At 37.6% G+C, this 22,073-nt stretch overlaps 1 protein-coding gene across 15 annotated transcripts in view; it reads left to right on the plus strand.

The window, feature by feature from the left end:
- The window catches only part of OXR1 (oxidation resistance 1), a 442,087-nt gene that overhangs the window by 334,974 nt on the left and 85,040 nt on the right, over positions 1 to 22,073 (plus strand). For 13 of the 15 annotated variants that reach the window (XM_075495115.1, XM_075495119.1, XM_075495114.1 and 10 more), the window contains 4 exons: positions 11,704 to 11,784; positions 15,170 to 15,295; positions 16,023 to 16,175; positions 21,974 to 22,069. In XM_075495115.1, coding sequence (XP_075351230.1) covers positions 11,704 to 11,784; positions 15,170 to 15,295; positions 16,023 to 16,175; positions 21,974 to 22,069 — 456 coding nt within the window. The remainder of the gene's footprint in view (positions 1 to 11,703; positions 11,785 to 15,169; positions 15,296 to 16,022; positions 16,176 to 21,973; positions 22,070 to 22,073) is intronic. The other 2 variants (XM_075495116.1, XM_075495129.1) reach the window with 1 other exon arrangement.

The raw sequence follows: 22,073 nt of genomic DNA on the forward strand, positions 1-22,073 counted from the left end.
CAAATAGGTGGAAGCTCTTAAGTGTCTGCTGCTCTTCTACACATATGTCGTGTGTGTGCCAGTACTCCTCTCTAGAATCTTTTTACTTAAGAACTTTTATGGCAAGGCATATATTAACTAGAAACAAAGTATGAGGTTCCGATTCAAATTAACAGATCAGTAATATAACCCACAAATGCACAAAAGAATAAAAAGGCGGTTTATTTAATTAGGGGATGCTCCTGGGGTCAAGCTTCTTGTGTGGGCGTTTTTCCCTGGCTAATAGAAATATATATTCCACGAATTTGGAAAAAAGACTGTTAAAGTACTTTTACTACCCTCCTGGGGTGGAGGTCAGTCACAAGAAAAAACTTTTGCCACTTTTAGGACTGCACTGTTGCATGGTGGTGCTCAGACTCTCCTGACCTGCTTTCCACCCGCCTTCCCCCTCCAGCAGATGCTGCCAGCTGCAGGGCAGCTACCGGCTGGTGGGAATTGCTGCTGCTGGAAGACTGAACATCAAAACAGACTGGCAGGATGTCCAATAGAGTTGCTAGTGCATTTATTCCCATTAAACTTTGCAACTATAATTACGTGAAAAAGTGAGTTGTCAGATCTAACGAAGATGTTTATTGCTCTCTCTTCTTTTGAGCAAGTTTTTTAAATCCTTTTGAGAAGCTCTGGGAGGAGCCAGTTTTATTTAGAGGGAAGCTAAAAACATCCAAGTTGTTTGAATTGTTTAAGGTTAAATGTTCTAGAATAAAAAATTGTGTGATGGCCCGGATTCTTTTCTTCCTCCCCCAGTTTTGGAGAAACAGTGTATTGGCTAGTGTTAGGGAAGAATTTGGTTTTTCTGAGGGGGAAAAAAAAATGGGTGGGGAAGACTGCTAAAATAGGCTGTGGGGGAGTTAGTGTGTGGCTAGCTTTTGCTTTTTGGCTTAGAATTCACATGTCCAGAGATAGTTTGAAATAGTTTTTCTGCATACTCTCCATTCCTTTAAGATTTGCCAGACTTTGGGGGGTGGGGGGGAGGTTGTAGCTCATATTTTATTTTTTATATTGATTGTAATTTTCTCATTTGAAACAGTTTTAAGGCTGTCCCTTTTTTGTTTTACCTCAGTATTGGCTTGCTTATTTTAAAAAAATTCACATAAATGGGCATATGGTTTATTGTTTGAATCTTACACCATTTGACTGTGTATCTCATGTATTATTGTATATTTGAGCTTCCTAAATCCCAGCTTTCAATGTCCCAGTGATAAAAATGTTCTTACTCGCCACCTTAATAATTCTCATAAGTTGGAACAAATTGATTTTTAGAGTTACCAGCTCCTGAGGAAGCCTTTACTGAAAAGAAAAACATCTTATCCATCTGAATGACATCGAGTTAGATACTAATACAAGGTGAGGCGTTCCAGTGCACAATCTGCAGTACAGTTAGGCGCAAGTTCTGGTACTGGTTTTCTGTGCTTGGGCATATTGGCTTTTAGATCAGAGGGCAACAGCATGAGTGAGCAATGTTTTAATATTGCTGTGATGCTGCCTGCTGCTGCCCTGGCCTATTTAATACTTTTACCCAGGACTCGGAGCACTGGTCAAAAAATGGGTGGTTTTTGGAGGGGGGAGGCTGAAGCCTCGAAGTGCTACTACAAAGAAATTCTCAAAGGGTTGCTGTGCATATTACTGTTGCACATGCCTGTTTACATAAACATCCTTCCTTAAGAAAAAAAAAATTAAATCATGATTCCAAAAATACTTTATTGCTGGGACTAGCATTTAACCCATACAGCAAGTTTAGCTTATAGACAAAAAGGATTCATTTTCTTCTTGTAGCTTACAAAACTGAAAATGCTTCGAGTTTCTGAATGCTTTAAAACCTTTCTTGAAAAGAGTATTTTTAAAAAAAACTTTACTGACCACGTTTTTAACTGATTCTGGGCTCTAAGAAATAACTGACAGGGTTTATACACAGTTTTCAACTTACGTAAGACAAACCATTATTTTAATATTGAGTGCAAATTTGTTACCATTAGAACTTGTTTATGAACAATTATAGTGTACCAGAATATTGCAAGCAGTCCTTGGGGGTTTTTTGTGTTCTTCAGTATTGTATAAGAAAAATTAAGTTGTTCTGTATCTTTAAATATTTTAGCCTTTTTAACATACTAGTGCTCTGCAACCACACTTGAATACAGGAAACCTTTCTTCTTCTGTACCGTCATCATTTGTGCTACATCCCCCTACTGTACACTCGTTCATTTGTTCCCTGCCATGTCAGTCAAATGTGTGTGTCTAGCAAACTATCCTGTAACCATCGTGGGGCTCTGCCTGTGCCTGGAACTGACAGCAGGTACAGAGAATGCTTTCAAACAGCCTTGAATGATTTTTTTTTTTTTTCCTTTTTTTAATTTCTTTTTTAGTTTCATTTTATTTTTAGAAGGGAAATGTCTCGTCTCTGGTATGGGAAGAAGGGAAGAAAGCACCAGCCAGTTAACCATAAATATGCTCTGGTAATTTTCAGTGTAGTATGTTGCTTTCTGTTATTGCATTCTTGTAATGTGGTGGTGCAGAGACAGTTTCTGGAAGTTTAAATCTTGAACATGTAAATAGGATGCTAAGTCACAAATTTTCATTACTTTTAGGTGCATAACCTAACTGCTGGTATTCCGTTGGCATTAGATAAGAGAAACTACTTTAAGCATTAAGGGGTTCAACAGTTTTAGGGTGGTTTTTTGGTGGGTTGGTTTTTTTTCCTTTGGAGTAATGCATTTTTTCAACAAAAATGTGGTTTATAGCTAAATACCATGAAGAGTAATTTGCCTTAGCATTTAATTAGAAAAGTGTAAATCTCCTGAGTTAACATTTGATTATACCTTCTCAGTCATTAAACCATATAAAGGTCTGATAATACTTCTAAATTGTGGAGATGAGTATGCTGTAGTCCCACTCTCACATTTATAATGAAGGGAGAACTGTTTTTACAGTTTATTAGATTTATGAAAGTAACTGTGGTGGTTTTTTCGGTGGTGTTTTCTCCAAAAAGACTTAAATTTGTAGTAGTATGTAAAGGAAATGGTTCTTGGTGAGTCTTGCAAAACAGTAACATCTTGGGGATAGGGAGGAAGTGATCTTGACAATATACTTGTTGTGCTTTTACCAGCTGGTAGATCTGGAAGATATTTTTCATTCAGACTCTGCCTGCGACAGGCTTTTTACTGTCTTTTACAGATCTCTCGGTTTTGATGCATACTTCTTTCAGAGGTGCTGTTGACTTTGGTTTTTATTTTGATCTTTATTTGTAGCCAGGTTACTTGGAGAATATGAAATTGTCATGTGGCAACAATTGGTTCTGTAAATGTGTGTTCATAACTAACAAAATATTTTTGAAATAATAGGCTCTTAATTTTTCTCTGTGACAGTGGAATGTAGAATGGAGACATAATTCCTAAATTAACTCAAATGTAATTTGAGCATACCCTGTAGCTGTGTAAAAGGTATCTGAAGTTTACCAAGAATGTGTTCTTTAATATATACCTATATATGTAGATATATAGATATATCTTGTCCAGCTAATTAAAAAAGTAGTAGTATCCCTTGTTATAATTATTTCCATTAGGACCAACACTCTATTTTAGCCAGAGTCCAACTATGCTAATAAAAGCAATAGGTATCAGCTCTTAAGGAGAGTTTGAACTGAAGACTGTATGAGAATCTTCTTTGCTGTGAGAGAGGTAGAGAGGTTAATTTAATGTGTAAAACAAGTGAAATCAGAAAACAGGGTATAGAAGTATCTACGGATAGGAATATTTTTTAAATGTTGCTATGTCGACAAGACATGCTCTATTCTTGAAGTTGATTAATTTTTTTTTCCCTCCAATGAATGATCATAAAGCTAATGTGCAAGTGTAACCTTACAGAAAAGAGCGAAGGGGTATTGGTACCATTACTTCTGTGTTATGCAAGACAAAATGGGAAGCATATTAAAAAGCCTGGCAGCATATATGAAGTACAGGTTTTTGACTAAATGTTTCATTAGTGGTTTTTCTGAAAATTGGATGAAAACCCATCTGACATGAAATAACATAATTGCCGGACCAAATGGAGTGATATAATAAAACAAGAACGCTTGCTTGAAGCAACTAAATCACCCTGGCTTATTTACCTAAAAGGCCTTTGTTGTTTTTGTGGTGACAGAGTAAATTTGGGCTGAGCATTGTCAGGGTTTGATACTTTCCCAGAATAAAAAAAATCAAAATCTTATCAACTAACCAAGGTATTATGCTCCCCCTTCAAAAAGCCAGTAATGTTGGTTTCCCACTTTTTTTAGTAAATGTGTTTGGTATTTACTGTGTCCCTTTATTGTACTGCAACAGAAGAGATGCCAGTCAGTTTCTAGAATGTCAAAAATGCTGGCAACCATTCTTCTGTCAAAGCACTTTAGACAAAAGACATCAGACAATGCAAGAGAACAAAAGGTGGATTGCCTTCTTTGGGAATGCTTGTCCTACCCTGAATGCTTTGCAGAGCTTCAACAGGCAGCGTAGCCAAAGGGGACAAAACCAACAAAAATTTATCTTTCACTTTTATATTCTTAAGATATTATGCAAAGGGAATTAAAGTGGTGTTGGCTTTAATAGCTTGAATGGTTTGAGACTTGCACAAGTTCTGAGGTTCTCGATCTATTGGTTAACTGCAGTTGGTAAGCTCAGGGCTGTAGTTCTTTGGCTATTATGGAGATATAATAATAGGGGGCTTACATGTGAAAGATGAGAATTTAGTACTTCATCCCTGTGGCTGTCAGAACTGCAAGGTTGCATCAGTCCAATAATACTGCTATAAAGATCTCCTTAAAGTCAGCTTTCCATACTAAGTTTTGTTTTAGAGTGATAAAGAGTGAGCTGATGATCTGAGTCTTTAATAATAAAAATAAAAAGCAGAGTGCAATCCATTACTTTCTTACACTGATCAGTAAGCCTAGAACCTTTCCTTGATGACAGATATTTGCCATACCTACTGTCCTAAATAATTAGGGGGTTTATGCATCATACCTCAAATAGATCTTCTATTTAATTATTAGGTGTTAGATAGTTTACATTTTTAATAATTGTGGAATATTAGGCCTCACTATAAATGCAGTCAAAGTACAGTAGCAGATGAACATTTGAAAAGGTTGATTAGAAGTTGAAAGAAAACAAATGAGTAGTAGAGGCTTAATTTTTCTCTGTATGTTTTTAATGGTCTGTGCAATCTGAAGTTGATCCTTTTTCTGATGAAAAAGAGACAAATATTTCCATACTGGGCTGTGATTCAGCTGCCTACTTCTAAGCACGTACAGTACTTTCTTGTCGTACCGGGGAGGATCTCTGCACGGCACTGTCAGAACTGAGTTGTGACCTTGCTCAGCCTGCCTTCTCCTGGGGTGGCAGCTGGAGGTCAGGCACCAGGTGCTGTGGTTTTGGCAACTGAACCTCTAGTTTCTCTGCTTGCTAGTGCTTAAACTTCCTTAAATTATTTTGCAAGATAAGAAAACTGGGCCTAGAAAGCTGGGTTTTATTGGTAATACTGCTACAGATCTTTTTTTCTTTTGACAAAATGAGTCAAGTTGCCTGACCTGCCTCTTTAAGAAAGTAATTTTCATAAATCTAATTCATAGTTCTTTGCACCAACATCCTAACCTTTGTTAATGTTTGCCCATGTTAAATTTAGTTCTCTTGCTGGCATTATCATATCTCTCAAATTAGTGATTTCTCATATCTTGAAAAAATAGCTCGTTATAAAGGTTTCCAGACTCAGTGTAAGAGTTTGTGTGCTGCAGGCTTTGATTGCTTTCTTCTCAAGTTCATTTATTGATTCTGGTTATTGCAGATATTTTAATTTACCTTCAGCATATGTTAATTATGGCTTAGTACAGTTGCTGTGGGCTTAGAGCACTTTGAGGCAGGTACTTAAGAGTCTCTATACAGTAAAGCTGTGGGGACAATACTGATCACAGGGAGAATGTCGCTGTCATGTAACTTAGTCAGCTCTTCTGTCCCTGCTCTGTAAAACACCTTGGTGTGCAGAACAGTTCTGAGACGGCCAGTTTTAAAGGTATTGAAAGAGAGAAAGAACCGCAGTGCCAGCCAATTCAGGGGACTGCTGTGATTCCCTGGTCCCTCTCCTCTGTTTAAAATGGCTACCTCTTGTACCTTCCCTTCTTTGTCACCAGTAGAGTGACAGGGAGCTGAACTGGCTGAAAACCACACAAGACAGAAAATGCTTGGCTTCGCAGCCACACCAGTGTCCTGAGCAGACCCGTGTGAACCCGTTCCTTCGTAAGGAGGGTCCAGAACCCCGAGAACCTGCATGCGCTGTGGTCCTGCGAAGCTGCGTTAGGATCATATCCCTGGGTTTCACTGCAGCATACTTGGCTTCAGTGCTAATTCCCGCTCTCGTGGGCATCCCCTAAGACTTTGCAATTTTGTTAATGCGGTCAGAATGACCAATACTGCCCGATTGCGTTCTCATCTGTTTGTATTTCACTTTTGTCTTAGACTGACTTGAACCCAGAGGGTCTTTCTTTTATTTTCTTGGGTGTTTTGGGTGGCCTTGTTTTAGGCAGTGCCCATCTAAAAGAATGGGGTCTAGGTTTTGAATTCTTAGATGCTGTTGGAATTCAAATAAATATTAGTTCTCTCAATTGATCTGTTTTCCTAAACTCTTCATGTAGGAGAGGGCTGGACTTACATCTACAATCACTTCCATCTATAACTTGTATTTTTGGGTCCTAACTCAAAATATATTTAGGAAGACTTCTGATGGTGTGAGCATGTAAATAGTCTCATAGCTGCAGATGAACTCTTCGTATTATCTGTTTTGTTAAACTGAGGCTTATATTTACAAGCAGGCACATGAAAATGTTATGCATGGATTTTTTTTTTTCTCATTAAAAATGAATTAAATTAGTCTTAGTCTTTTTCAGAATGATACTTTCTAACTGTTTATCTGATGTGGTTAACCCCATGTATTAACGCATTATTGCCATGTAATCAATATGTCCCAAATAATCCTGTTTGTGACGGAGAAGACTGCTTATTCAATATTGCTTTCTCTCAAGCAGTGTCTAACATTTTGGGAGGAAACTAAATTTGTCTGAAAAACAGAGTTAGTGTTTTCTTTTAAAATATTCATAACAGCATTCAGTTCACAAATGCACCTTTTATTTTCATTGGAAGATATTTACAGCCTTTAGAAAGGGTTTGATCCTTTCTTTCCCCTCCCCATTTACTTATGAATTGGAGACGGACTGATATTTTGGAGTAACTTTGTACATGGCCTGATAAAATTACGTTGGCATTTATTTTTTTCAATTACATATCCTAGAACATTACAGGTGAAGCTTTTTTTTGGACTCAAGAAATAATGTTCATGAAGCTTCCAGTTCATCTGATTTTACACAGATGTATTAAGATTCAAAGTAAAATTGTTCAGCTTTCATTCTCTTTCTTAATACTTGTTTTTTATTTCATCTTCACAGTTAATCATGAGGGTATAGATAACTTATGTCGAAGAGAACCACTTACACCGATATGCTTTCTCCATTCTTACTTTCAGAAGCACTGTTCAGCTCTAAGACCCTCCCTTTCTCTAAGGAGACGGTTTCAGCTGCTTGTTAACTCTGAAAGTTTAGTTGTACTGGGTTTGAGGGCAGCAATTACACCGCCCTGTGTTAACATGCATTAGGGGTGTATGTGGAGGTCACTCGGCTTTGTTAAAGTGGCAGAGGAATGCCTCATTGGTGTAAGCAGTTTTCATGTTTACAGCTGCATATAGCAGATTATGACCAGTGGCTGAAAGGGCTGATGTGTCACTGTCTGCATGGCAAACTGTCCTTCATGGACACTCAAACAATTGTAACTGTGTTTTCATGTGTATTGTTGAAGGACAAATAAGTTCCATGTTAGGAATTTTTATTTATGTTTTGCTCACTGTGTATGCCGGTGTAGCTTGCAAGAGTTAGGTACTCTGACATACTTTCAGAAAAACAAGGTTTAGAAACATGAGTTTCTCCAAAAGAAGAATCCTAAACTTCTTGATTGGTTGAATTGTTAGTATGCAAACCCACAATTTGACTTACTGCATTAAATATTAGAACTGTTGTGTGTTCTGCTAAGTGGTTAACTCGTATACATGGTGTGGAGAGTCAAGCTGAAAGGCATTCACGCTGCAAGAGTCATACGACTCGTCCTATGTTTTCTCATCAATGTTGCTATTATGAACAGAGCAGGTAGTATTAGATCTCTAAGGATATCTCCCATGTCATTTCAAACTTGATTAGCCCTTGGAATTGTCCTGAGGTAGACTGTTCCAAATCCCTAAGCAAAATCATTTTTGCCCTGAAGCACATGAATCTTCTGCCTATACATATTATTTGTTTCGGTCTATTCCAGCCAGTGCCCAGGTTAACCATAAGAGGTTTCCCTGTTCTTATCTCCTCCTGCATGCTTTTTGAAGCAGAAAATAACTAGAGAGAGATCAGAGAGTCCTTGAGGAACACTTCCTGATCCTCAAAAAGTAGCTTTGGGTATCAAGGAAACGGGATGCTGATCTGGCATAGCGAAGAGAACGCAGCAAATAAAGCACATAGCGAACTCATATAGGTAGGCCTGCGCTTTAATCCTGGTCAGAATACTTAGATCGCTACAATTTTGAGTGATTTGGCAATTTCTGTGTAAGGACATGGACTGTATTGGAATTGGGAAAGCCTTGTTCTATGCCTTAAGAACTTAAATGTAAGAACTTGTCCAGGTTGACTCAGTCCCTTGCTCAGTCAAACTTTGAAAGCCTCCAAGGATGGAGATTCTGCAGCCTCCCTGGGAAACCTGTTCCAGTCTTTAACCATCAATAACATCAAGCCTTTGAGCCCAGTGGTCCCGCCACTTTTTCAGCCTTGTTTTTCACGCATTTGATACATAACTGATTTGATTGTAAGGCTACTACAGGATCGCATCAAAAGCCTTGGTGAAATACAGATAAATGGCATCCACTGCTACCTGCCCACAAATGAAGGAATTTTATTACAAAGAAACATTCTGTACTGAAATCCACAGTCCAGTATGATGCATACAAAACTGCATTTGTCTCTCACGAATGAAGGGCCTTGCTTTCCAGGTATTTCTAATACTGTGTGAAAAACTAATAAAGTTCTGTGTTTAAGAATGAAAGTTCTAAGTGGAATGAGGTAGAAAGTAGCTCCTGGAATGATCAGGAGAACAGACAGCTGATGTGGGGGTGGGGGGGGAAGGGAAGAAAATAACTGGTTTATTTAGCTTGGTGAAACAGAATAGAGGATTAGTATGACTACAAGGAAGGAAAATGAAGAAATCCTGATGGAAGAGGAAACAGCATAAGCAGACTATTAATTAAACCAGGTTATAAAACAGTATAAACTTCTAACTAATGATACTACTAACATTTCAAAACAGCCCTCTCAAGCCTTGCAGAGACAAAATGCTAGCTGTTTTCAAGATACATCTCAATCACTTCCTGAATGAAGTTGTAGAAGGTAGTTGCCAGTAGGCTTAGACATACGTGACTTCATGATTAAATCAGCTACAGAATCCTGAAGTACATAATCTTGTCCACTGCAAAGCAAAAATAAAGCATGTTGACCTGAACCATAAGCATTTTATAGGTCACGTACTGTAGCTGAACTGTTGAGGTATCTTAATGTACTCATTTAAAGCCTAGTTCAGTGATGAGTGAATAACCTTGAGACAGTTTGTCTTGTGGTTTACTTACAGAATTTAGTATGGACTGTATACTTAAAATAAGCACTGGGCTCCTTGCCCTTAATTTTCCTGTTGATAGTTTGACATTCTGTGACATGCTATTTATGATGTTTGTCATTGCATACCAATGGTCTGCCACTATGCAGGCATTCGTTCACAAAACAGATGTAAAGGTGTAATGTGATCGTGTGCACAGGTTCAGGATGCCGAGGAGCTATTATTGTGTACATACTTGGATAAGTATTCATGTTTCTCTCAGGTAAGAAATGTATCAAAATACCTTGTGCACACTGTTCTGAGGATGCAGGCACCCCCATGGCATATGAAAAGATGTGTCAGATCTTGATCACTGAGCAAAAGGGTTGACAAGCAGTTCCCAGGTGCAGGATGTTGATAGAGTATGCATTTGACAAGTTGAAGGCAAGATGGCATTGCCTATAAAATTGTCTGCATTCCAGTATGTGAAACAGCAACTATATAATGGTGTTGGGGATGATGAGGTTTTTGGGGTTTTTTTCTGCAAGAAATTTCCTTACCTAACCATACATTTATGGCCCATTGTAAGTTAACTGCTGCCTCTCATGTGATAGGGGCTGAGCTTAAAGAAGCAACAAGGCTAAAGGGTCCTCACATTATTGCTTTTCAGGATTACATTCATAAGGTGCTGAGGTGAATGATGTAATTTACAATGAAATGTCGTAGCAAATAAAAGGATAAAACTATACTATCACTTATATGGTTGAGTGGAATACTGTTAAAGCTTTGCATATAGCTACTTGACTCAGAGAATGCACAAACCAATACAATTTACAACAATTTCCTTTATTTTTTTAAGCAAACAGTAGAAAATGGTGGAAATAAATTGAGTGCTAGTAATTACTGATTATTTAGTAATAAAACTGGATGTCACAAGTATTCCTTTTTCCTTGCCTTGCAGTTGCATGGGGTAGAGTGAACCATCGCTGCTCAAGAGCCAGTCGTGCATGACTGGGCTCTGTACTCAGGACAGTGGCGAGTATCTGGCCAAACTCCTTGTAGTAGGGGCAGGTAGATGGGGAGCTGCTGGACTTGTGGTTATCTTCCTTTGCACTGTGGTAGGCTTTAGAAGTTTTTAATACACTCTTACTACATGGGACATCCATTTAATCTCTCCACCAGCTGTTTTAAGATGCTTTCATACAAATGAAGATTTTGAGTTGTTCTCAAAATCGCATTATTTGCTGTAGTTACATCAAAATGACTGTTGCAATCCTTTAGCCAGCTTGTTGCACCAGAGCAGCATGTTCTAGAGCTTTCTGACTAAAGGCTTGCTGGCTCTACACCTCCTGCCAAAGTGGAGGTGCCATTTGGAGTGAATGTGTTGACAGATGAGCAGCTCCTGAAGCTTTGGAGGTGAATAGAAAGCACAGGATAAAGATATTGTGGGGTGGTATTGGGGAGTTATTAAACTTTAGTCCTGCTACCTTGTCTTTATCTGTATCTTCACTGCCAGATAGAAGAGGCAGAACCTACTGAGGAGCCTGAGGTTTGCTTCTAGTCTTTATCTAGAAAAGCAAACCAGGTTCACAGGATTTGTTAATCTGGGCATAAAGAGTGTTTGAGAGGACTTTGGGCTGAAGAGTTTGGGTTAAGGCACGCAACTCAGATTAACTTCTAATTTAGCATCCTGATACTGGTAACTTTATGAGCTTCTATATTCATCCTAGAGCAGTGAGATATATCTGACTGCCAGTGCCATTAGTGTTTAATTTGTAATTTTGCTGTGTCTACTCATATGTCTAAAATCACCTACATGCACATTGTCCTTGCAGAAAAAACATCTTCTAGCACTTCTTGTTTGTTTGTTATCATTGCATATTTTCCCTTCATTACTGTCCTCCACTTTTTTCTTTCTTACCTTTTTACTTTTCTTCAACTGTCAGTGGAATTATTGTCTTCCTGTCTCCATATTCAGGTAGTGTCAGTGGCTGAGTATCACCGCAGGATCGATGCTCTAAATAGCGAAGAACTGCGCACACTCTGCAGACGTCTCCAGGTGCCCTCTTCAGTAGTTTAAACCCCATCTCCAGATACTAAAACATCTTTCTTTGTAGTGTCTTTGATCAGGGCAAGGCCCGCACTCAGTGGGTTTGTCTTGTCTACAGCACTACAAGGATCCAGCAGAAAATTCCTTTGTTTTGGATGTATTTAATTGTGCAATGCTATGATGGAATCAGTAATTTTATGATGGAATTATTACTTCCAACTTTTTCAAATGGGAATTTTCTGTCAGAATTTGAAAATTTGTTCTCAGTAGTGCTTGACTTGGAGTGATGTGTTTTAACTTCCACTTTAGACTGGTGTGTTGTGTTAGATAGAAGCTTTCCTAAAAAGAATGCAAACCAGGTGAAGAATCCAAAACCTTGTTGCATGGGTGTTTAATTCTATATAGGAATCTTTCATCAAGAATCTCACAGTACTTGGCAAGTATGAAGCTTCACAACTTCTGTGGAATAGGTGAGTATTTTTCCCATTATGCAAGCAGGTAACTGAGGCAGTTTGACATGGCAAAGGTCGTACACATGGAGCTGGTAATGGAACTGTCCGTTCCAAAAACAGGACTTTGAGAACAGTACTTTGGTTTGAAGTTTCAACAGTTTACTGATATGAACTTAAACTGATACTTGCATTCTCTTTAGGTGTTTCTTAGTTCTTTGGCAATTATAAAATTGTTAGCTGCTGTGTACATCATACATAACTTACTGATGGAATGCATAGCTTAGAATGCCTTAGAAGCATTGAGTATTTGGTTTTCCTGTAGTAATGGCTGCTGAAACTGTAAAAAGTTTCAGTTCTGTTTTTTTACTTTGATCTTGGCTTTTTTTCACCTATTATGTAATTACACATAAGAAAACATTTTCTTAGCTCTTTTATTTCTATTTGTTTAATAATCAGTAATTAATTGCTTTATTGATTTATGTAACCGTACTACTTACAAAACATTTTAATGAGCATGAACCCAAAAGCTGCAGTTCTACTTCTATGGGAAAATCAGAAATTTTGCAAAAAAAATTTTTCATTCCCACTTGAGAACAAAACAGTTCTGTTTCTGGCAAGTGGTGGTGGAGAATCCTTGTATTAATATCCTGGAAGTGCAAGAGCTCTTTCCAAATACCTTTCACCTGGAATGCCCAAACTCAGGGTTTAGGCGGACTTGAAAAATCTGATGTGATGGGCTGGAGCCTATCTGAGGCCATTTAAGTGTTTGTGGGGTAGACTGCGTGGCAGTTGCTAACCTCGGAAGCCCCTGGAATCTGACTACAGGTCAGTCTACTCTGTCAAGGTTTAGCAGGAAATAAATTTGGAAGTTTCGAAACTACACTGCGTTCTGTCAAACAGATGCCTTTGAACAGACACATGTCTTCGTCCACTTCTACAAAGCAGTGTTCTTCCTAGAAGAAAGTTGCTTTACTGTAATAGTAATTTAAAAAAGGCAAAAAATCCAACCAAAAAAACCCAAAAACCCACAACTCCCCCACCACCAGTTCAATCCAAAGTATTCATGTTTTGCATGGTGCACTTTAATCAGAATTAAAGAGTAACAAAGGGAATAAGCTTTCTGCTGTACACTTGAACAATGCTGAACTTTTGAGTTGAAGAAATAGTATGAGAGATATGAAAGGCATTTGAGGTGGAAAAGAGTTGGACTACCAAATAACATGTTTTATAGATAGTACTCTACAATGGCAGTCTGTAGGTCATAGTTTTGTACTTGACGCTGTATGAATAAATGCATATACTTTTTTGACATGATATGGAAACTAGTCCATAGTTTACATTGGAAATGCTTGTTACCTTCCATTGAAAAATAGAAAGCTTGAGCTTCTTGCTTGCTTGATAGTCACTTTCTTTAAGCGCACCTTTTCTTGAGTTAAGAATTAATGTTGTAATTAAGTTATTGTATGAATATACTTCGAATACTTCGACTTTATAAGCCTATTTTCAAGTAACAGGAGTTTGTGATAGTAACTTTTTTCATAATTCTTGAGGGAGAGGAAAGGGATATCCTTTTTTGGCTCAGGTGGCTATATTTGTTTAAATAGTCTTATCTGTATTTCAGAGTTTTCTTTGATTTGGCTTTTCTTTTGTTAACTAAGAAAGCTCTCTTCGCAAAAGCTTGGCAAAGTTTATCATGGTGGTATGTGAAATACCACAGTTGTGTCCTGTATGTTTAGAGTATGAGGTATGGGGCAAACACTGGTTATTATTCTGGAGTTGGCAGGTATTTTTGGCAGGTATTTTCTTGAAACTTTCAGGATTCAAGCTTTAAATAATTTGGACAGTCTGACTTTCAGTGAAACTTGGTTCAGGCTGATCAATTATTCAGATATACTCATTCTTGTTAAGATTTTTTTTCTTTAGCAAATATCTCAAGATTTTAATGAGTCTTGCTGCAGTGGTTTAAGTTACTAACTTCCTTCACTTCATCCTACTCCTCTGTCAGATTTTGCTATCCTCACAGCAAGTTTTAACTATCCCTGCAGCAAGATTTATAGAAGGAAACCGGTTTGGGTCTCAGCTAGTCTAGTTCTCAACACGTGGCACTTTAGCTTGAAAGTGTCAATGAATGTGGACTGGGGTAAGAAGTTGTCGTAAACTATGATATCTCATGAGGAATTTTGTGGCCTTCTGCCACCTATACTAAATGGTGGATGTATGGGGCAGTTATTTTAAACTACTACAGGATCTTCGTGCATAGTGCTTCTTTGCCAGACCCCAAAGCTCACTATGCAGCATAAGTATTACTGCTGCTTTTCCCTCCCCACCCTCTCAATTCTTTCTTCTTTGATTCCTGTAAGTACTCCAGCAAATCAGTTCATGGAACAGCAATATTCCTAGGGCTCTGTTCAGATGCTTTACTCAAAATACTTGACAGCAGTCTTTCCACATGCCTACTAGATATCTGAAAACTTTCACAAGTACTCTAAAAGAGTATTGATTCATAAACTACTGAGAAATGTCCATGTTGAAGTTTCAATTCCTTTTCTGTCTGGGTTTCTTAATTGCATTTAATGTAAATGCTATGTTAGTATTAAAATGCAAGCACTTTGTAAGCTGACCTCTGAAACGCATTTGAAGTCCTTCAGCTGTGTATGAGAACTTTTTTGTGGGGGTTTTTTTTGTCGCTTTTTCTTTTTAGCATAAAACCATAGCTTTCTTCTGAGTAGGTGTCTGTGTAATTTATTGTTAGTATATAGTTGAGTACCAGCTTGCTGTTGGAAGCAGTGGAAATCTTGGTCAGATCAAATCTAACGGACTTCTTAACTTCTGAAGGAGTTGCATAACTGTAAATCGGTAACTGTATGATCTTAAACCTGCAGAGTTTATCTTCCCTGCTAACAGAATTGTGAATACTTATTTTCTTCTTGTTCTTTTTGTAGATAACAACAAGAGAAGATATCAATTCTAAACAGGCAACAAATATCAAAACAGACCTGGAGTCTGAAGCATTCCGGCCAAATCTTAGCGACCCCAGTGAATTACTGCAGCCAGAACAAATTGAAAAGGTATTAACTTACATTAAGGTACAATACTGAAAAATTACATACATATCACAAATGCTTTGGCCATAATGTAAAACACACCAGGAGGAAGACCTTGTGTGATATTAAATGCATAAGCACAACTCAATTCATAGATAAAATGTTACTTTTTTTCTTATCATAACTTTCAATACACCATGACCACACTAGTCTGTGTCTTTGCCCTTTATTTCATTTTCCTTGAAAACAGCTTGGCTCTCACTGCAGTTCTTGCTGTCCAGTCCAGAGTCATCTCATTAAATGTGTTTATTGAAGGTTTGGATCAACGCTGATTGCGTTCAGAGGCACAGGAACAGGAGGAGAGCAAGCATCCTTTAACCTTCAGCTTGTTACCTGTTGACTTGAGTGATCTAGTTCGCAGTACTGAGACATAGTATTGTTATGCAAAAATAACTATGTGGTTTTACTGTCTTTAGATAAACCTTTTAGAGACCTCGCCAAACACGTTCAGTTGGTAAATCATTCTTCTCCTGCAGATCACTGATAGAGGTAGGAAAAGAAACCTGCTTGAGAGACCAGGGATCAAAAATATATATGAGAAACTTTAGAGTTGGTCTGAAGTTTTAAACTAGCTTTTAAGGCCACTTTAGTAGTGCAGAAGAACATAATCAGCTTTCATTTATATGTAATATATTCTTAAAAGTAGTAAGAAATGTATTAAATAAGAGAATTGTCATTATCTTGTTAACAGCTCACAAAGTCTCTTCCACCACGGACCATTGGATATCCATGGACTCTTGTCTACAGTACTGCAAAGCATGGCATGAGCTTGAAGACTTTGTATCGAACTATGCTGGGATTAGATACGCCTGTGCTGTTGGTTATCAAGGATAGTGATGGACAGGTAGGAAAATGTTTGTGTGGAGGTAGGAGACCCATCAAGAAAAATATTTGAGGAGTATAAAGGAATAGCTGATGCATCAGTCCATCGTGGGAGATAAAATTGTGTGCATCAAGCTGGTTTTCTTCTTGATAGTTATGTAGAGGCTTTTAAAAACTTGTTCCACTGTCAAGCCATCCTCTGACATACTACATTTCTAGGAAATACTTTAATGATAGAAGTTCGCTGTCACAATGCATGAGTCTCATGATAACCAATTACTGAATTTACTTTTAATATTCATTTTTTTAATGCACTTAAAGCACGAGAAATATAGCCTCTAAAACTTTGTGATGCCAGAAGATCTTGTTGAGTTGGAATGTCATTGCTAGCTGCGGCCAATGCTTCTTGGTACATTCTGTGGCTGCAGCCAACATCTCTCTCCCATTCAAGGGCTGCGGGATCTTTGCTGCATAATGAATTTTTGTTCCTTGAGTCTGCAGTTGTGCTCTATTCTCCTTTGACTGCGGTGTGGATTCCAGAAAGTGGATCACATCTCACCATTTGAATAGCAAACATCTTCTCTTGAGTATTCTAATAACAAGGGAAAGTTACAGGCAGCATGAGACTTTTTGATTCTTTCTTTCTGAAACTTCTGTGCTCTCTCGTGGAAGCAAGTTACTGCTGTCATGAAGAATTGACAGAACCACTGCAAAATCTGTGGCATTTACTTCGCTTATCTGTCCCACTTCGGTAAGCACTGTTTATTTTCAGGAAGCATGGGCTTATATCATTCAGAGGGTCTGAAAACTGTAAATGAAGGGTATGTTTTCTAATTCAAGTCACAACTTGTTTTTTCCTTCTGTTTCCTGCCTCAGGGATCCCTTAAAAAGAAAAATCCCTGCTAAATCTTTGCTAGTAGAGCACTCTTTCCTAGAAGTTCTTTAAAAGGGAACTTTTCTTCATTTACTCTTTAGTCTTGAAGATAAAAACTGTTCAATAGACTTGAGATGTCTCAACATACCCATCAGCCTCTTAAACATACTTTGGTAACTTTCCTTCTCCGATTCCCTTATTAGCTTCTGAAGAATAATTTGTAAGATATCTACTTCCTAGTACCTGATTATCTGGCTCGGAAAGAAAATATCCCTTTTTCTGACAGGGCTGTCTTGTCACCAGCATGTAGTATTGTTCTGTTGCTGGAAGTATTTAGATGACCTTCCATATATGAATATCTCAACTTGAATGTTCAAAAAGTATCATGGTTGCCCAACCAAAACAGGGAATTCATAGTCATGTCATAATTATTTTGTGAAGAAAACCATGACAAATCTCAACTTACAGGCTCATGCCCAGGAACATGTATGAAAGCATTCCTTGGACTTTTGGGACAAGTAGCCACCTGAACTTACATCTTTCACAGTGTACGCCAGATCTTACCTAGGTTCCGCACAAGACTGAGTGAAATCCATGTGTATTCAGCATGCAACATATGCTACAGAAGGAAAAGTTCAGACGAGTTTTACATGCTGAGTCCTTCACCAATGTAGTGAGAGTGGTGTTTTCAGTAGTTCTGCCTCTGAAGCTATTAATGAGAAATGTCTTTGCATTTGACAGCTGAAAATTAATTTTACACTATCTTTGAAATCAAAACCTATGGAAATACACTGTAGAGTCTTTCTCCTCTTGATGCAAGGATCTACAATCGTGAAAAATAAGACAATGGTAGCCTACTGTGCCCTTTGGTAATTAATCAGGGTCATCCATTTTCTAAAGCAGCTATTGATTTTTTTGAAAGCAGTTAATTTATCTTTAATATCTTGTACCTTCCTGGCAGATAGTCCTATAAAACTGCTTTCCATGACTGAAAAAGAATCTGAGTACTTTTTTATAGGAAAGTGTATCCAGAAATAGTTCACAAGCAATATGCTAAGATAAATACTATTTATGTCCTTCCAGAATGTGTTTTAAGAGAGACCAGGTGTTTTCATATTTTATGCTCCGAGATCACTGCCTGTTTTCTAAGTTATCTAGTTCAGAGAAGATCCCAAATGAGATTCAGCCTTTTTGAAGAATGACAGAATTATGACCAGATAGTTTCTTGCCTCTTGCTGAGCATACCTTCTCACTCCTTTTTGGCATTCCTTGTTCTGCGCACCTTGTAATTTCTATGTTTATGAAAGATACCAGTTTTCTTATCTTTGGTTGAGGTACTTTTCCTTCAAACTAGAATTAATTTATTTGCTGGACTACTTCCTCTGAGACCCTGTTCTTTGTTGTCCATGTTTATGAAGACAGCCTTTATCTGATGTTGACATTAGGTTGAGTAAGCAGCAAGTGTACCTTGTAACTTTTCATAATATGGTTCATTAAAGGCTACTAAGCCTCACCCTATTTTTCTTTTTTTTTTTTTCCCCAAAATCTTCTCCAATCTTGACTTATTTTTAAAACCAATTAACAATTTTACTTAAAGGGCCATCAAAAAAAGCAGCCAAAACACTCAGCTTTCACAAACTGAAGCTTTATTTGTGTAAAAGCTGAACATTGTCTAGTTGAAGGTTGGAATCTGAACCCACCTAAATTTCCTGCTGTAGTCAATTCTAGGAGATCCTCTAATAAAGGTGCCCAAGAAATCTATAGATATCTACATTACAGTTGTTATGGACCGGCTGTCTATCTACTGGTATGTGCTTCTGTTAGTGAAGACACCAAGCTCTGGTGTCTACTCTGACAGCCATTTAAAAAGAAATTAACACCCAATTCCTGAACACGAGTCGCTAAACAAGTGGTGTTCCGGAAGTGGAATTAATGCAATTAACCACCCAAAAGACTGTCTAGTTTTACAGTAAGTCATTCTTCAGATTGTATTATATATACTAGAAAAGGGTGAGACGTGGAGCCTAGAACTTGGGAGTTTTAGGTACCCACTCCCAACAACTAGCTACAACAATCCGATCTCATGCACAAACCCTATAGACATCACTTCTCAAACGACTAAAATAACTATTGGGAAGCAAACTGGTCTGCTATAAAGCCTGATTCTTTTAATGTTGCTTATAGCAAAAACGTGATCTTTCAAGACCCAGATTTGTTGATGGAAGCATATAGAACATGTACATAGAGAGGTTATGGAATGCTGATTCCTGGAGGTACTGAAAGCTTGACTGGACAAGACTGAGTCAACCCAATATAGCTTCAGAATTAGTCCCCCTTTGAGTAGGGAACTGTATGAGAAGCCATCTGAGGTTCTTTGTAACCTAAGTTATTCTATAATTAGAAATAAAATACTCCTGTATCTGTATATTAATCAAGCTTCAGAGTCTCTTAAGTAAAACATGTAAGGTTTTCCATACAGTTAGGATGTACTAGCTTTGTGTTTTACTGGTATACAGATAACAGCCCTGAGGTGATCTGACTCAAACAGTGAAATAAGTGTTGTGTGACAAGTTCGTATCTGTGTAGAGGCTGAACTGAGGTAGTTTAGGATTGGCACAACTCTGTATGTTGCTCTAACAGAAGGTTAATTCCTCTCAAGGAATGTCAATTGTTAATGAAATCTTATATTTACTTCATTTTTTACTTGTATTTACTTACTAGATGTAATGTCAGCCCTGAGGGTATTGATCTGAACTAAGACATGTCTTAGCTACCCGAAGGTAGCTACCGGAGCTGCTCTTCAAAGAATAACTTGAGCCCTTAAAAGAACTTAGGATCCAGAGACTCAGATAATTTGAAGCTACATATAATTTAAGAAATAATTGGAAGGGTTCAATGGCTTCACACTGCTGTGGAGTTGCTGGAAAATATTCATGTAGTTATTTAAACATGGAGTTTTCTTTATTTCAGCAGCCGATTTTGTTCTGTTCATGAATCACTTTCTTCATTTTAATTCATTATGGATTTTTATTCTAAAAGATGCTCTATTTAAGTTCAGTTACCTGCGTACAGTAAGCACAGTTGAAGGTCATAAAATGTTTGACAGAGAAAAGTTACACCCAGGTTTCTGAAGTCTAGCCTACTGCCCCAGACACTTGAAATCACAAGAAGGAAAAAAGTCTCACCAATTCTGCGTTTTAGAGATTACATATGCAAAGGTAACAAATAAAAAGGAGAAAAAGAAAAAAAAAATTTGAGTACTGGTTTCTGCAGAACTCCAGCAATAGACAGAATAGACTACAGCAGTTATGCATTCTTTCTGACTCCTTCATCTTTAATTTTTAACCTTAACAGTTACAGTTAATGGAACAGGTAGTAAAGATGAGGTAAAAATGAAATACTGTCTTGAAGTTCAAATTCTGTTGTTGCAGAAAATATGCATGAAGTCAGGGTTGGAGGTAATTGTTTTGTGACACTGAAGTAACCAAATACAACCCTAAAAAACGTTATGTTGCTAAACAATGATGCGCATTATCAGGATGTGTGAAGAAAACTATCCCTGTTATTCTTTAGAGGACTAGCATTTTTTTTTTTTCTCATAACTAGTCAGTGGAAGATTGTGTATTGAGGGCAGGAGGGTGTTTTGTTTCATAATGAGCACATCTTTTCTTTACATGACACTTCTTTCAGGCTTTCTCTCTTCTATTTCAATTAGAAGTTTCTGAACAAGAAACTTTCCAGACCACACAAAAGTCCTGAAAAATAAGGAATTTTCTAACAGTGGTTGTTCTGAACTGATAACTCAAAATTGAGCTGGGGCAGTCTTTATTAGAAGCCTGACAGCTGTATATAATCCTAGAGTTTCTGATCTTAAGTTCACGCTCACCTAGTTTTGTGTTTGTTAACAGCTACTATAGAGCTCAACATGGAAAGGAATGCTTGGAAAACCTACCTACAGCCAAGGAGTTTCTTAGGATGGGCAGAAGAAAATAATTTCTACTTTATATCCTGAACATAATCCAAGTCAGGACACTAGCTTTAATGTCTCACTGTCATCAGTCCCATGCTTCTCAAACTCACTGTTTAATGTGAACAAAACCACAGAAACTTCATTTTGGTTTTCTTCTTTCTCATACAGACAAATGAGTGCACGCTAGTGGAGTGCTTTGGTACTTACATCTTCTCTGCTCTTGCAGATGTTGAAGCAAGCTTCCTAGTAGCAACAGAAATACTGATTTTGGGAGGGTTGTACTTCATTGTGGTATAGTTGATTTTTTTTTTTTTTTATAATTATGCAGGGTTGGGGTTTTTTCTAGTTATTCTAGTTCCTAAGAAACTGATACTACTTTAATCAGGTTTAAAAATCCAATAATCAGTCTTTAGACCTTTTTAACTACTGTTGTAATGTTCATATTACTGAATATTATAAATACTTTTACTACCCAGCAAAGGCTTAAACAGAGACAGTTAAAATCTGTCTCTGTTGTAAGACATGGTAAGCAGTGCTTACCTGTTATTTGGATTGGAATGAATAAATTACATGAAAAATAACTCGGTTACAGGTAGGAACTTGCTGAAAATAGCCTAGTTGAAGTGGAAGAGGAGGTACATATGAAGGAGCAGAACCTCTTGAGCTGAGATTTTAAAAATATGTACATTGTTTCTCAGGAAATTTTCAGTTTTGTTTTTGTGCCTTTGATTTTATCGATGTTCACTTTTTATTGAGAAAGAGTCCTCTCACCTTCTTTTTATTGTACCACAAAGCGCCATACCATATCTTAATCAATGCACTTGGAACCGTGATACCATGCAAGGCTTATCCTGTAGTGAATGCCAAATCTGGCAACGTTTACAACCTCATTTGTTTATCAGTTACTATCATTAGAGATTCTCAGATGCTGTGTAGTTTTTCTTAAGTATTTTCTCTTGCATATTTTTGCTTACAGGTTTTTGGTGCGCTTGCATCTGAACCATTTAAAGTGAGTGATGGCTTTTATGGGACTGGAGAGACCTTTATGTTTACTTTTTCTCCAGATTTTGAGGTAA

The sequence above is a fragment of the Mycteria americana genome, chromosome 2 (assembly GCF_035582795.1).
Source record: "Mycteria americana isolate JAX WOST 10 ecotype Jacksonville Zoo and Gardens chromosome 2, USCA_MyAme_1.0, whole genome shotgun sequence".
Classification (NCBI taxonomy): domain Eukaryota; kingdom Metazoa; phylum Chordata; class Aves; order Ciconiiformes; family Ciconiidae; genus Mycteria; species Mycteria americana.